The 15,544-nt window shown below is 40.2% G+C and overlaps 1 protein-coding gene across 1 annotated transcript in view; it reads right to left on the bottom strand.

Moving 5' to 3' along the window:
* MYH15 (myosin heavy chain 15) overlaps positions 1-15,544 on the bottom strand; it is a 147,284-nt gene that overhangs the window by 91,811 nt on the left and 39,929 nt on the right. Inside the window, exons 13-16 of the mRNA XM_053220806.1 lie at positions 12,521-12,670; positions 11,752-11,922; positions 4,178-4,354; positions 2,975-3,107 (exon numbers count right to left, since the gene is read on the bottom strand). Of these exons, the coding sequence (XP_053076781.1) occupies positions 2,975-3,107; positions 4,178-4,354; positions 11,752-11,922; positions 12,521-12,670 (631 nt within the window). The remainder of the gene's footprint in view (positions 1-2,974; positions 3,108-4,177; positions 4,355-11,751; positions 11,923-12,520; positions 12,671-15,544) is intronic.

A 15,544-nucleotide genomic window follows, 5' to 3' on the forward strand; every position in this document is an offset into this window, starting at 1 on the left:
TTACCATACCCTGTTGATGAAAGTATAAATTTGTCAAGTTCTAGAAGCAATATGGCAACATCTATCAAAAGCTTTAGAAATATTTGTCTCAACACAAATGTCTATTTCTAGTGCTCTTCCTTAAGGAAATAGGCAACTGTGTGAAGAAACTTGCTGCAGCATTGTTTAGTTACTGCAAAAAAACAAAGCAGAAAATTAAATTATCAACAAATGTCTATCAATGGATTGGCTGATTAAATTATGAGAGAGAGAGAGAGAGAGAGTGTGTGTGTGTGTGTGTATACAATGAAACACTGTGACCTTTTAAAATGATGATGTGGATCCATATTACTGGCATAGAAGGATTTCTAGGAGTTATTTTAAGAGAAAAAGTAGGTTACAGTTCGCGTGTTATGATCCTCGGTATCTATACATGGTTTTCAGTGTAGTTGTATTATTAGTGACTATATACATAAAAAATATTGGGAGGAGTGTAGGCCAAAATGTTAGCAATTGCTACCACTCTAGATGAAATTATAGGTAACTTTTACATTTCTCTTTTTATTTTTCCATATAGTCTGTGTTTTTGGCAACACCATGCATCACGTTTATAATTTATAAAAAACCATCTATTTCCATTTTCTTGTAGCAAAAGAATCTATGCTAAGCCAAATTGCTTTACAAACATTTGTGTAGTGCTAACTCACAAAGATGTACAGCAACAACAAGCGCAAAATCCCTAGGCAATCTGGAAAAAATGGGCCAGCTGCCAACATGAAAAACAAAATCTTCCCTGTGCCTGAGTAGTACCTGTGCTGGAGCAGATGTCCTAAAACCTAATCACTAATGTCCTACTGACATGTCCCAGGCCCTCCAAATGAATCACTTGACTTCTTTGTACATTAGCTTCTCCATCTATGAAAAGAGAATACTACTACCTTCCATTATTAATTTTTTTTTTAAATTACAACTTTGGTTTAAAGTACTTGGAGTCCCAGAAGAAAGTATGGTTATTATGGGTAATTTAATGTTTGGATGAATAAGAAACATGCAGGCAAGTATTTTCAGGAGGTTCTTGAAAAATCACCCCAAAACAGACATTCTAGATAGTTCTTCTTTTCTCTTCCAAAGGACACAGCACACGCTCTGAAGAGTTAGAAGATGATTTCCTCTCTGATTCTCTGCCTGAACCGCTGCCTGATCTCTTATGTTCAGAGAATGACCCATTTGGGAGCTGTAAGCTTAGGAGTCACTAACTGACTGCTCAGGGGCACTTTAGAAACCATTAGAATCAGGCAAATGTGCTGCCTGAAGATTATCAGGGTCCAAATACAATAGCTTTCATTTCTCAACCTCTTCTCAAGGCAGGCCAACAGGATTTCAGGCTCGCTCCTGAATTATGTCATCATGTGCTGATGAAGCCAGGAAGTGCCAAATTCTCTCTCCATTTCTTGACCGTGTCAATCAGGAGTCCCAAATCAGCCTGATGGGGCCAGGAATTAACTTGAAGCTGGGTGTGAGACAGCAGGGCAGTGAGAAGGTTAGGGAATGAGAGCATACATCCCTTAAAGAAGAGCTGATACACCTCACCCATTGCCACAAGGGTATCTGAATCTAGGCTGGCCAGTTTTTCTCTTTTCCCATGTTTTCCACTTTTTGAAGACAAAAGGAAACCCAACTGTGTACATGGAAACTTCTGATTTTTTGGTTTTAACCAATGTGGACCAAACAAACCATGTGAAGACAAGGCTCTGCTCGGGGCCTTCCAATCTGTGACTTTTGCTATGAATCATGGAGAGCTCCCCTTTGTAGCTAGCATTAATCCAGTTGTGTGGCTGATGTTAGCAATGTGGGCTCAGTATCTTCAAATCCTTTGTATCATTGTGCAAAAGTCTGAATTAGGTCCTAAATACATGTAGCTTGTACATCTCTCTGTTTTTTTTTCTGGAAGACAGTGAGAGTGGTATAGGCACCAGGCCAGGAAGCAGAAGTTCTGCTTCCTACCTTGGCTTTGAATTTACTAGTGTTAAGTTAACTAAACAAGGGGCCATTAGACTGATGTGGCTCAGACTCTGTAGTGGCCTATATTAGCAAGCCATAATCTAAGCTTGTACATGCCCTAAAATCAAACTGCTAAGGACAACCAATCACAGTCAACTAGGCTTTAAACTACAACCAGTCAATAACTTCCTTACTTTGCTTCTACGTTTTCTCTATAAAGTATCTCCCTGAGCTCCTGCTGGTGGAAAAGTCTTAAACACTGAGGGTTTGACACAACCCCATTTGAATTAACTTGTGTTCAAATAAATGCTCAAAAATTTTAACATGCTTTAGTTTATCTTTTAACAGATATGTGAAATTGGGGATTCTCCTTGACTCTTCTGTACTTGTTTCTGTAAGGTAAGAAGCCATTTTCCTCTCTCTGTATCTGAAAGTGTCATGGCATGGACTGAGTAAGATAATATATAAAAGTGCTTTGTAAATTACAAAGTACTAAACAAGATTAGTTATTTGTTGGCCTATAAATATTTATGGAGTGTCTGCTAAACAGGCATTTGCTACACGCTTGAGGCTACAATTAAATAAATCAGACCTAATCCCTGCCCTCATGAAGCTTATAATAATCCCAAATTACTATAATATAAAAGCACTGTGAAGGAGAAATCCAAGATATTTGGGGAATATAGATTAAAGAGGCTTGTTATTTCCCCAAAATCATTTATCAAAATATGGTTTGCTGCTCCCTCTTTGCAGCTGGGTTGAGTAGAAGATAAAAGCAGAGTAGAGCAGCTTCCTTGAAATACATCCATCTTAAAGCACCATTTCCCTGAAGAACCACCAGCCTGAGGACAGAAAGGCTAATAAGAGGGGATGACTCAGACCACAGGGAGCAGACACAGATATCACAGGAAAGAAGCAAGGATTTTTATAAGTGCTGAGGCAGCCATGGGTTCCATTCTAAAGCTAAAAAATTAGGGAAGATTGTTCAACTCACCCCTGTCAGTACTCATGTGATTTTCAAAAAGGTTTGCCAGCAGTCTATTTGATGACTTCTGAAATACAGCCACCACTGTTTCATTTAGAAGGTCTTTGTTCTTTTCAAGCCAGCCACTAATGTTATAAGGCACCTTTGGAAAGGCATGCAGTTCAGGTAACGAAAGAAGAGAGTGCATAAATTAACATAGCAACCTGTGCATTCCTTTAAAAAAATCATAAATTGTATAGGTCCTTTAACTTTAAATTAGTTTGAGGTAACAATACTGAATAATACTCCAGGAGTTCCATTGTGCAACCCAAAGAGATTCTTAGGCTTTACCATTTACATTGTAGAAAGAAAGGAAGAGAAGGGGAGGGAAGGGAGAGAGACAGCTAGGGAAGGAGAGGGAGAAAGAATTAAATTGTATTTCCAGTAGAAACAATTCACATCAGCTCTCCTTCCTAGGCAAGAATAGATGAAAAAATTCAATTGTCTCTGACACACACTGAATATTCAAAAAAATTAGCAATTATAATGATATTTTACTGTAAATATCATTATAATTAATATTCAAGGATTTGAAAGAAGACAATTACAAGCACATTTATGTACACTTGGCAGGTCACTTTCAGGCTGAAGTATTATTTTATCCTTCATCAATTATCTTTCTGTTCCATCCGGAATCACTGACCATAAGCAGAAAAGCAGAAAAAAAGGGGCAACACACACCAGTAGGGAAATGAGGAGAGGCAGCGAGAGTCATTGGAAACCTTTGTTGGCCATAGTTTGGAGGCCATTACTTTACAGTGAATATGTCTCTATGAGAGAATAAAAAAATTAAAAAACTTCAATAAAAAGATCAGTTGAAATCACTCATTCACACAATGTTAAGTTAAAAGGAAGGACAAATATGAAAAAACCCATAACTTTGATGATCTCCATGACTTTCTGAAGCTGTCTTACTTTGAGCTGGGATGACAGGGTCTATTTTGAAATTTCTAACCTTTGTGCACATGGAATACTATTATAGTATGGGTATTTCATTTCCTAAATGCTAAAAGGCTACACCAACTTTTTTTCTGGAACGGAGATTTTTTTGTTGTTGTTGTTCATCTCTTCATTTAATCTAAATTTTACTTATATATTATCTAGGGATTTTGACTGAATGCATTTGAGCCTGAGTCAGGAAAATTCAGGGCTGAGGGTCTAGAAGTAACTTACCACTCCTGCATAATGGACAAGTTCAAAGTGAGCTTCATATCTCTTATTATCAGGCTTGGGCTTCTGAAAATGAACCGACTTCCCAAAATGGTTGTCAAAAAGTTTGGTCTTGAAAGTCACATCTGTAGCCTGAGGAAACATACATTCCTCTTCAAGGATGGAAAAGATGCCCATTGGCTGTTGGAGATACATATGAACAGCAGATGTAGAAAACACCAGGAAACAGTATCTTCAAAGGGGGTGGGAACTCAAGTAAATTCTTATTCCAGGAACCTAATCACTTGACAAAGGGAAAGAATATTCACTATACATAACTAGTCAATCATCCATTCAACAAATATTTATTAAATACCTACCAAGTGCTGGGTACCAGTAGGAGCTGGCAATGTAGCCATTAGCCACATACACAAAGTGCCTGTCCTCAGACTGATTACATTCTAATGGAGTAGAAAGATACTAGTCAAGTAAACAAAGAATAAATAATTTAGTTTCCCATTAGTGTTCTGAAGAAATCATGCAAAGTAAAGAAATCAACAGTGACTAGGGGACTGACTGGGAGCTATTTTAGTGGGATAGTCAAGCAAAATCCTCTGACCTAAATGAGAAAAGCAAACCCTAAGATCTGTGTATAAGTATTCTTGGCAGACAAATGATGAGTGCAAAGGCCCTGAGGCAGGAGCACACTTGGCAAGTTTGAGGTCCTGCCAGAGGCAAGAGTGGACAGAACTAAGGTAGTGAGATGGAGCATATGGTATGAGATAAAGTCAGAGAGGTAAGCAGTATTGGATCCCAAGGGCCGTCCAGGCCATACTAAGACATTTGGATTTTAAGTGTAATGGGAGGTCTTTCTAGATTTTTTTTAAATTTTTTTTTTTAACGTTTGTTTATTTTGGGGACAGAGAGAGACAGAGCATGAACGGGGGAGGGGCAGAGAGAGAGGGAGACACAGAATCAGAAACAGGCTCCAGGCTCTGAGCCATCAGCCCAGAGCCTGACGCGGGGCTCGAACTCACAGACCGCAAGATCGTGACCTGACTGAAGTCGGACGCTTAACCGACTGCGCCACCCAGGCGCCCCGAGGTCTTTGTAGATTTTTAACAGAAAGTCATGTGATTTGATGTTTGCTTTAAAAAGATCATTTGTTTAGAACAGCATTGGCAAAGTAGAGCCTGTTGCCCAAATCCTGCTCATGGCCTGTATTGGAGACCCAGTGAGCCAATAAGAGTTTCTACATTTTTAAAGGGTTGCAAAAACAAAAACAACAACAAAAAAGAATATGTGGTAGAAAACCCGATGACCCCTGTCAGCAAACTTTTTCTTTAAAAGGCCAGGTATTAAGTATGTTAGACTTTGTGGGCCACGTGGTCCCCATTACACTTCTGCCGTCCACTCAGCAACTTTAGCCCTGAAAGCGGCAAGTGGCAACATGTAAATAAAATGGGTGTGACGATGTTTTATTAAAACTTTATTTACAAAAACAGGTCACAGGCTAGATTTGGCCCACAAGGCCACAGTTTACTGACCCCTGTCCAGATTAGCGATAGTGTTAGAGGTGGTCAGAAGTCATTGAAAGATGACATAGCTCAAAAGCAGAGCAAGGTCTGCTGCTGGTGGATAGAACGTGGGGTTTGATAGAAAGAGAACGATGACCAGGTTTTTGGCTTGAGAAAATGGGCAATGGATGCTGCCATGAACCAAAATAAGGTACATACATATAGAGAAAAGCAGGTTTTGGAAGGAAAATCAAGGATTCTCATATTTGCATATCTATTAGTGTATTTGTATATTCGTTAGTCTACTCCCCACAAATATTTTTGCAGTGCCTTCTATGAATAAATCACTGTACCAGATGTTTTGGGTTATACGTGGGTTCTGGCTCCAGAGCATCTCACCAAGAAGACAAAATAAATATATGCATGTGAGTACAAGAAAGCAGACAAAAGGTATGCAGAAGATGTCATAAGAATGCTGAGACAGAACATGACCCCTGGGCCCAACAGGCATAGATTGCATGATTTCCTACCAATACTTTATACCTAAGAAGCATAGACTCTCAGGTTTGGGAAAGACATTAAAAGTCTGGTCTAACCCACCTAAAAGTTCCTTGAATTCCCTTCGTAATTTCTTTCTAAACAGCTGGTTAGCTTATGCTTAAATGTTTTCATGGAGAGAGAACACACCAACTCCGAGACAAGGCTCTGGATGGGTGACATATTAAAAGGAAATTTGTTTGTAGTTTACAATTTGTTCTAAATTGCTCTCCCTGAGCCATACAAATGCTTCTAGGTAGTGGATCATCAGATATTTAAAGATCGTATTTTTGATCCACCTGAGTCTACTGTTGTAATATACAGACTGTGGTTTTCTACATCTTGTGTATGTTTTCATAGACTTGAAACCTGCACTTTACAGGAAACGTAATTAACAATTTCACTACTAATTCTTGTACTGAAGAGTTCTGGGACATCTTCGTTCCTCCCAAACATCTAGGTGGGGAATGATGCAGTGAGTAATTATGTGAAGTGTTCTAAGTGACAGCAAACTAGTCTAATAGAAACTGACACCCATTTTGCTCCTGGCACCACTGACCTTGTGGGTTCTTGGCAAAGTACGTAACATGGAGGAGGTGGAGGAGGAGGGGGAGGGAGAATCTGATAAACTAAATAGTCAATTCACTGGTGTGAGCTTTTGGAGGCATGGATTCTATCTTGCACACAGATTTTCCTACCACGCATGTGGTCAACCCTCAGTGAAAACTGGACTGAATCATTTAAAAATTTAAGCATCTCCTGCAATGGTGTCTGTTAACAGCAGGGTTGTGGCAATGCCTCACAAGGGGGACAGTCCCCATCTCAAACAGTCACCTTCTGTCCATGAGGACTGCCATTCTGCTGGGAATCTAATAAAGCCAACTTCCATTTTTGGATGAATGGAAGCTTTATGTTAAGCAAGTACATGTCATAGCTCAAAATATAACAGCCTAACCACTGAGGGGGAAAAACACTGTTTCGTCAGGGTCTTCTCCATTTTTCCAGTGCTCAGGAGGTGTAAAACTTCTAATAAATATGAGGCCCTCCGGTAAATTAATTTCCAAATAGGTCAGGGAAAAAAGTAATTATGTGCTGCCCTGTGGCATCACATGTCCTATATTGCACACTAAATGGTCTGAGTCAGTTGCCCTGACTCCGAACATTAGTGTTCTCACCTCTCCCTCTTCAAATATTATCAATCCGGTCTTCCTTCCTTTTATGTCTGTCACTTACTTGCTATTTGCATTTCTGTTGTCCTGATTCAGGACCTCTTTACTTCTCACCTGTGCTGCTGTCCCCAACTGCCTTAACCTTAGCCTTTCCTCCGATTCCAGACATCAAACACAAACCCACAGAACAAACGTGAGCAACTCTGACTGCTCTGTTCCCAGCGCAGAAGCCCTCTCTGGCTCCCCGCTGCCAAAATATAAGGTATAAATTACTTCAAGTCTCTTCACAAGCTGACCCTCCTTTTTTTTCTTCCAGCTACTTCCTTCTGTGTGTTCTATGCTCTACTAGACTACTGAAAATTTCAGAATGTGGCCTTTGTTTAGTTACCTCTCTACCTTTGGTCTTGCTAGTCCCTTACCTGCTCACTGTCCTCCTCTCTTCACCTGCTAAAATCATAATCATTTCTTTTTTTTATTAAAAAAATTTTTTTAATGTTTATTTTTGAGAGAGGGAGAGAGACAGAGTGTGAGCAGGGGAGGAGCAGAGAGAAAGGGAGACACAGAATCTGAAGCAGGCTCCAGGCTCTGAGCTGTCAGCACGAAGCCCAATGCGGGGCTCGAACCCACGAACCGTGAGATCATGACCTGAGCCGAAGTCAGATGCTCAACAGACTGAGCCACCCAGGTGCCCCAAATCACAATCATTTCTTAAGATTCAGCTGAGATTTTATACCCTTTCCTACCTGGCCTTCCAAGATTCCCACAGGCAGAGGGGACTCCTGTGCTTCGGAGTTCTGTGGGCCTTTGTGCCTTTCCTGCATTTATACTGAGACATATTTTCACACTGATTAGACTTACAAATCTCCTGCTTGACTGCACACTTCCTAAGGGCAAGTGCTACTTATAACAAGTGCTTAAGTTTTCCACAGGACTTACTTCAAAGTCTTCTCTACAGTGGTGTGGTATTGGGCCTGAAATTAAGGACCAACATTATGTGTGCCCTGATATGTGTGCCTGGGAGGGCTTCAGATGACCTAATCGCAAGTTCCCCTCTCCATTTTGCTCCGTGAGTGAGGTCCACTAGCCAAACTAGTGTCCTAATCATGGGACTAGACACAATGCCTGCTTATCCTTGAGTGATGGGTTTCAGATCCCTGCCAGCCCTTGGAATTATTCAAACAAGCCAATCGCATCCTCCCTTGAGAAGTGATAGTCACCGCACCCTATTATTACTATAAAGCCTGCCTCCCACAGCCCCTCTTATTCACTCTGTCAATAGTGCAACCACTGTGTAACCCTGCCTGGCATGCAGTGTCCTTCCTCTTCAGTCTGAGTGTATGTGACCAGTAAGCTATTGTCAAACTCACCTGTCCAGGGTCAGGTGTCCTATGTTCAGCCATCTCTATAACCCAGGGCAGCAATCCCTCCCTCACCAGCAAGGTAACAAGGAAGTGATCAAAGCAAGTAGTTGTTAAATAAATTTACTTGTTTAATTAAAACAAAAAAGTCAAAGTTTTAGTCTTAGGAAGATGCCTTTCCAATGATGATACCCTAAGTTCCTTCAGTGACAGGATGATGCCTCTGGTTTGCATTTTTCACAACCCTTAGTACAGTAGGTTCCAAGGTGACTAAATGTAGGTCCCCAGCAAATTTCTGTTACATAATTGACTGACAGGTGAACACTAAAACATCCAGATTTGAGCTCTGGGATGTGGACTGCTTTGCTGTGGGCAGTAGCCAGGCAGAAAGAGTTGTAACAGAGAGCTTAGAGTTACTTGTTTCAAGGAAATACTCATGGGTGTACAAGAGATAGCTAGATATTAATGTGATTCGTTCTATAATAATAAAATCAGACTTAGCATACCCAAAGAATCCCACTTGGGAGGCAACAACACATATTGCCAAGATGCAACCAGGATTTAAAATATTTTAGAAACTGTATCACTGTAATCACTGTAGAGAAACAACAAAAATTTATTCAGGCCCAGTGAAACAAATAAGATTAAAAAAAGAAAAAAACAAGAAAAACTAAAACAAACATGACCAAGCTAGGTAATACAGCTTGGACTTACAAACAGGTACAATGATCAGTACTGCAGCTAATTTTCTCTCACAGCTGGTAATATTCTAAAACCTTATTCAAATCCCAATCCTATGAGGAACTTTTTGCAAAAGGGCTGAACTATTGGAAAATGGATGTAGTCTCTCAAGGTGACTACAATGTAGGGGCAAGAAGATTTTAAATGTATAGTTTTGGATGTATTTGTCTTAAGAATAATAGAATCTGTTTACCAGTACCTATGCAAAACCATAAATAATATGTAGTCATATATGTTAATACTTTAATATGAAAATTATTGATGTTTTAGTTCTAAACACACTAGAATATTTCAGGTAATAAAAGAAATGTGAGCTAATCCTATAATAGATTTGTTCACTGTATATATTTGTTCACTGCATACACACACACACACACACACACACACACAGAGGAGGTCACTGTATGCTTGGTGACCAAGTTAACAATTAAAGATGGGGTTGAAATACATTCTTTTTAGTTTGACAAACTTTTTGGTAAACACAAAAATTTGAAACTTTTAAGTCTGAAAATCCCCCTTCCTTTTATGCACACACAGATGCATGCTATAAGATATTTTGTACATGTTGATTTATCTCAGTTCTCTTGAATTTTGAAAACTTCTCACGATTTATTCTATTTCAAGAAGTTTGGTGCAACATTAATATTTACAACAAATTTTCTTCACGGAGCCTGAACCAGCTCAATGGGTCTTTTCAAAACATAGAATAATTTCAAGAAAGATTTTCGTATTCCTCATTTGCCTGACCTGAACACCTTTGAAATCATTCGTAGGAAGCCAAAGACTTATCTTATCCTTCTATCATCTGGTCAGGGTTTTTTTTTTTTTCTCATCTTATTGTATCAGTAGAAAATGCAACAGGAAATTACATCCATGTTGCTAGTGTGTTATTTAGAATAACTGAGACCGGAATAAATGAGACAATGAGCTTCATATCAACTAAAAAATCAGTAATGTTCACAGACCTAACCAGACCTGAATAATGTCTATGTCCCACATTCCTGCCTGAAAGTGGTTATCTCGCCATAATCAGAGTAAGTAGATATTACAGGTGACAATTGCCAAAAGCTGAATCTGTCCCTCTGAGGAGGTCCAGTTCTTTAGTTTCATTTCTCATCAGAAGTGAAATCAGAAAACAGCTTTAATAGCGCCAGCAAACATTTACTACATCATGGGTGGGCCATTATTATTATCATTATTATTATTATTATTTTGATCAGCTCAGAGGTCGGGTCATTATCATTGTTATTATTTTTTTAATCAACCTGTCCTCCCCTGACGAAGTTCACTGGTTATAAAATAAACAAAATCAATGTGACATCCATTCCTGTTAGGAATAATGGCTATTTTCAAGGAAGATGTAGTTTCATCTAAAGCCTAATAAATAAGGTTGATGGGACACTGGTCGATAAAACCTGAGGCCCACAAAGACTGTGAGAGGTCAGTCACCCTATCTCCTTCCTGACAGGGTCTTTGAGAATCAGATGCCAACAGCTTAGCTAAAGAGAGCGTGCAGAACACTGAAAGCAGTAGGCCTTGGCCTTCCCAGACCTGGCTCCAGAACTCACTGCAATCCACGGTCATAGCAAGACATGCCGCCACGCATGCTGCCATGGACAAAGCCACAGAAAACTTTATACTTAATTCCCCAGGCAAACTCAGTTAATCTTTCCCAGAGCACATGGAAAGATTTCAGAGTATGGGAACATCACTGAATTCAGAAACCATACACTGCAGCTAATTTACTAATAAGCCATGAAGTATTGTCATAAATTACTTAAACTAACTGGTACTTGTCCAATTAAATGAACAAACTACATCCTGCAAGGTAGTGGCCTTGAGGATTTATGACAGTTGTTTGTTTGCATGCTAATTTGCCAAATTTCGTTAAGCTGCTTTGGGTTTACTCATTCACCTTATATTAATCAGCCAGGCCCTACAGTGCTCATATTTTCAGCTCTGTGTTTTTCCAGTCAAGAGCATGACCATTTTTAATCTCGACAAGTTTGCTCACGCATTAACAGTGGAGGCCATGCATAAGCAGCAAATGCGTCCCGACAATCTGCGCGGGAGATGATGGAGGAGGGCAACTGACACGAGGGTTGAGTTAGGTTGCCACGGGTGCTGCACACAAAGCCCATTAAGAGAAACTGCGCAGAGCTCTCCTGCCCTTCTTCCCATCCTCTGACAGAGCCCGAGTCCTGATATGGATCGATACGGCAAACAGGGACCATTCTCCTTAAATGAAAATGAACGAGGAGAAAAACATGCATTACCTTCTCAACGAGATCTATGCAGGCTTGTAAATCCAGACCGAAGTCGAAGGGCACCCAGCCAATGCCTTCTTTCCTGTATTCCTCTTGCTCCAGAACAAACATGTGCTGATTAAAGAGCTGTTGTAATTTTTCATTGGTAAAATTAATGCAAAGTTGCTCCAGGCTGTTATACTTCGAAAATGTGATTAGGTGAGAAGAAGAGATAAAAGAAAAATTGAACAAATGGTAACTATCCCAGATGATGGCTATATTAATTAACTTGACTTTATTTCACAATGCACATGTGTGCCACGTCACCACGTTGTATGCCTTAAACATATGTTTTTTAATTGTCTAATATACCTCAATAAAAAAATAAAATAAAATTGAGGTCCACTTGGAAAAATGTACAGAGAATATCATAACCGCAATCAGATGATGGCAAATAGACCCAGTAAGTAACAAATCCTCAATTAAATCCTTACCTCCTTAAAATACACCTGCAAACTAAACATTATGACAATAAGATGACACACAATGATATCAAAATTTAAAATCGTAAAAGGCTCTTCTATTTCTAGTTACCTTTATTTAAGGCTGAATTTTTAATACTAATTATAACTATTGTCATTTATTAATATTAAAAATAGCTCTTCTCCAACCAGAGTGGCTCTCAAGTTTTCAGCAAATGAAACTCATCATGCTTTGACTCCATTTTCTGATGTTCAATTCACATTTTCTAACCTCCTCATAAATACGCACTGGCTTCATTTTAACCAGATATACTTACATCAAGGATTTCAAAACCAGTGATGTCAAGAATGCCAATGAAGAATTGCCTTGACAGCCTGGCATCCAGCACCCTGTTGATCTGTGCCACCAGCCACTTAAACATCCTTTCATATATTGACTTGGACAGGGCACCAACAGCATAGATCACCTGGAAAGCACATTGAAAGGGCTTCACATCTGCCAGCAGTGTCCATTTTAATCCTGGGCATTTTCTATCAGCAGCCACCTTCTAGCAAAATTGGGATCTATTTATTGACTTTCTGTGGTTCTAGCGTGCCGCTGAGATGATACAGGAGGAGAAATGTAATACAATGAGAAGAAAGGGAGAAGGAAGCAAGGGGGAGGAAACAGAGGCAAGCCAGCCTAGTGCCTCCTTACCAGGCATTCCTGTGAGAGAAATGTTTCTATTAGCAAAGGACCAACTCCCCAGGGGGTAGAGTGGTAATGCATTTGAAAGCCTTGCTATTTGAAGTGTGGTCCTAAGACCTGCAGCATCAGCACCACCCGGAAGCATGTTAAAGATGCCAGCTCTCAGCAACTCTGCATCTGGTCTCAGACCTATGAATCTGAACTGGCACTCTAACACAATCCTCCACTGACCCCTGTGCACCATAAAGTTTGGAAAACACTGGTAGAGTAGGCTAGGAGTCTGGAATGCCTAGCCCTTACCTGCTGCTGCTAAGAAATTTTGTAGCCTTTGGCAAGTGACCTACTCTCTCTGGACTCCAGTATCTTCCCCTGAATAATGTTCTTGAAGGTTCTTTCTAGGCTCAGCTTCCACGTTCTTTATTCTATCAGTTCCCAGGGTTGCTCTCAACTCCCTGTAGGGAGAATGGCGATTTAGCGCATCAATCTGACTCAGGTTCTCCTACTGGAAAACTCAGGCTGCATTTCCCCTCCCTGGAGGTGTGTGGCAAAGGCTCTAACGTAACCTATTGGGGAGAGCTCCAACCTCAGTGCCCACTGATGGTGTGTAAATGCAGACCCTACTTCCATGATGCGAAAGTGCTGCGATAGTAACAGGTTTCTGATAGACCCCAGGTAGGAGTGAATTTCAGCCGGATGGTCTCCAAGCCTGGAAGCAGAATGGGCTCCGAGCACTTAACATTTAAAATAGGCCTAACCCATCCATCCTTCAGCTGCCCAGGAGAGAGCACGCAGCAGGAGCCTGTTGGTGTCTGCTGGTGATTTAGTTATGAGCCACCCACTCTCTGATCAGTTATCTTGAGTCATTTCCACAGTGATCCATAAGCCGGATGGCATCACTGTTTTTTATTATTGGCATCAAGAGCACACCCGCACAGATAAAGCACCAAGAAGGGTTTTATCCTCTGGAGCACTGAGGAAATCACTCTCTGTCTACAGCAGTCGCATTGAAACTTTAAAAAGAACATGATGAACTTGCTCACCCCTTTTTAATTCCCTAAATGTTCGGAAATGGGAGTGGGAGAGAAACTGGCCAGGGGTGGAGAGTAGTGAAGAAACAGGAAGAAAGCCTGAAGATGTAGTCAAGGGAGGAATTAGACGATATGGCGTCTGCTCAATGAAACCAATAAGCCAAGATACTGCTCAATAATTAATCATTTTCATCCTTTTCTATCCAATAAAGAGGAATTACACAGCAGGACCTACACTTCCACTTTTCAGGGACTACATGAACTCATTCCTTAGCTCTTTTTCAAATAACCTCGCAGAAGACTTTGATCACTGAGGAGCAGTATCACAGGATAGAACAAAAACTACCAAAAAGAAATGGAGTCAAATAGCCACATTTGTGGCCACTTTGATCCCTGTCTTTTTAAATATTAAAATATGATTTTTATTAATTTATTAAACATTAACTTATTAATATTAAAATATGCATCTGCCAGAGTTGTTGGGAGAGACTCAATGAGACGGAGGATGTTAATGTATGTAACACAACATTTGGCATTTGCTATCCAATAAATGTTGGTTCCCACTCTCCTGTTTCCTTTCCACTCTTACTACTTCCTCATCTTCACTCCAGGATTTACTAGCTACATTACCTTGAAGAGTTAATTTTTGTAAGGTTCACCATCTTTGACTATAAAAAGGGAAATATAAATAAGATCAATTTTGCAGGCTTGCTGTTCAATTGAATGGGATATCCATACAAAGCACTCAGCACATAGTCAGTAGTTACTGATTATTGTGATTTTTAAATCATTATTAAACTCTTAAAAATTAAAACAACTGGGGCACCTGCGTGGCTCACTCGGTTAAGTGCCCGACTTCAGCTCAGGTCATGATCTCGCAATCTGTGAGTTCGAGACCCATGTGGGGCTCTGTGCTGACAGCTCAGAGCCTGGAGCCTGCTTGCGATTCTGTGTCTTTTCCTCTCTGCCCCTCCCCCACTCGTGCTCTGTCTCTCTGTCTCTCTCTCTCTCTCTCTCAAAAATAAATGTTAAAAAAATTGTTTAATAAATTAAAATATAAAATTAAAACAACTTATTTCTAAGAGGTATAGTTAGAACTCTCATGGAATCATAAAATACTAGATCTAAAGGACCTTAGTTCTGAATAATCATGTGTGGTGGCTCCCGATTTGGGATGGTACCTGCCCCTGAAGAAAGAACGCATTTGAAACTTGAGAGGGCATTTTTCAGCTGCCGTCATGACTGTGCTACTGGCATTCAGCACCTGGAAGCCGGAATGCAAAACCCCTACCATGTGTCAGACATGCTCACATCTGAAGGACCATCCCATTCAGATGCCAGTCACCCCTCCCCTGAGACACAGAGGGATTCAGCCTCTTTTCTGGGTGCTCAGAGAGGTGAAGATATTTGACCAAGTTCCCAGAGTTAGTCAGCATCAGAGCTGGAAGCAAATTTTGTAAGTGTTAACACTGCAAGAATTTCTGCCATCTTTTGCAATTGTCATCAACAGAACATATACATCTCTATTCTTAGCAGTGGCAATTGTCTCTATAAAGTCAGTAAAATCCCTAAGAAAAGAAAAGCCTTACAGGGTGCGTTCCCTACTCTCTCTCCAGGAGCAAGAG

The sequence above is a fragment of the Acinonyx jubatus genome, chromosome C2 (assembly GCF_027475565.1).
Source record: "Acinonyx jubatus isolate Ajub_Pintada_27869175 chromosome C2, VMU_Ajub_asm_v1.0, whole genome shotgun sequence".
Classification (NCBI taxonomy): domain Eukaryota; kingdom Metazoa; phylum Chordata; class Mammalia; order Carnivora; family Felidae; genus Acinonyx; species Acinonyx jubatus.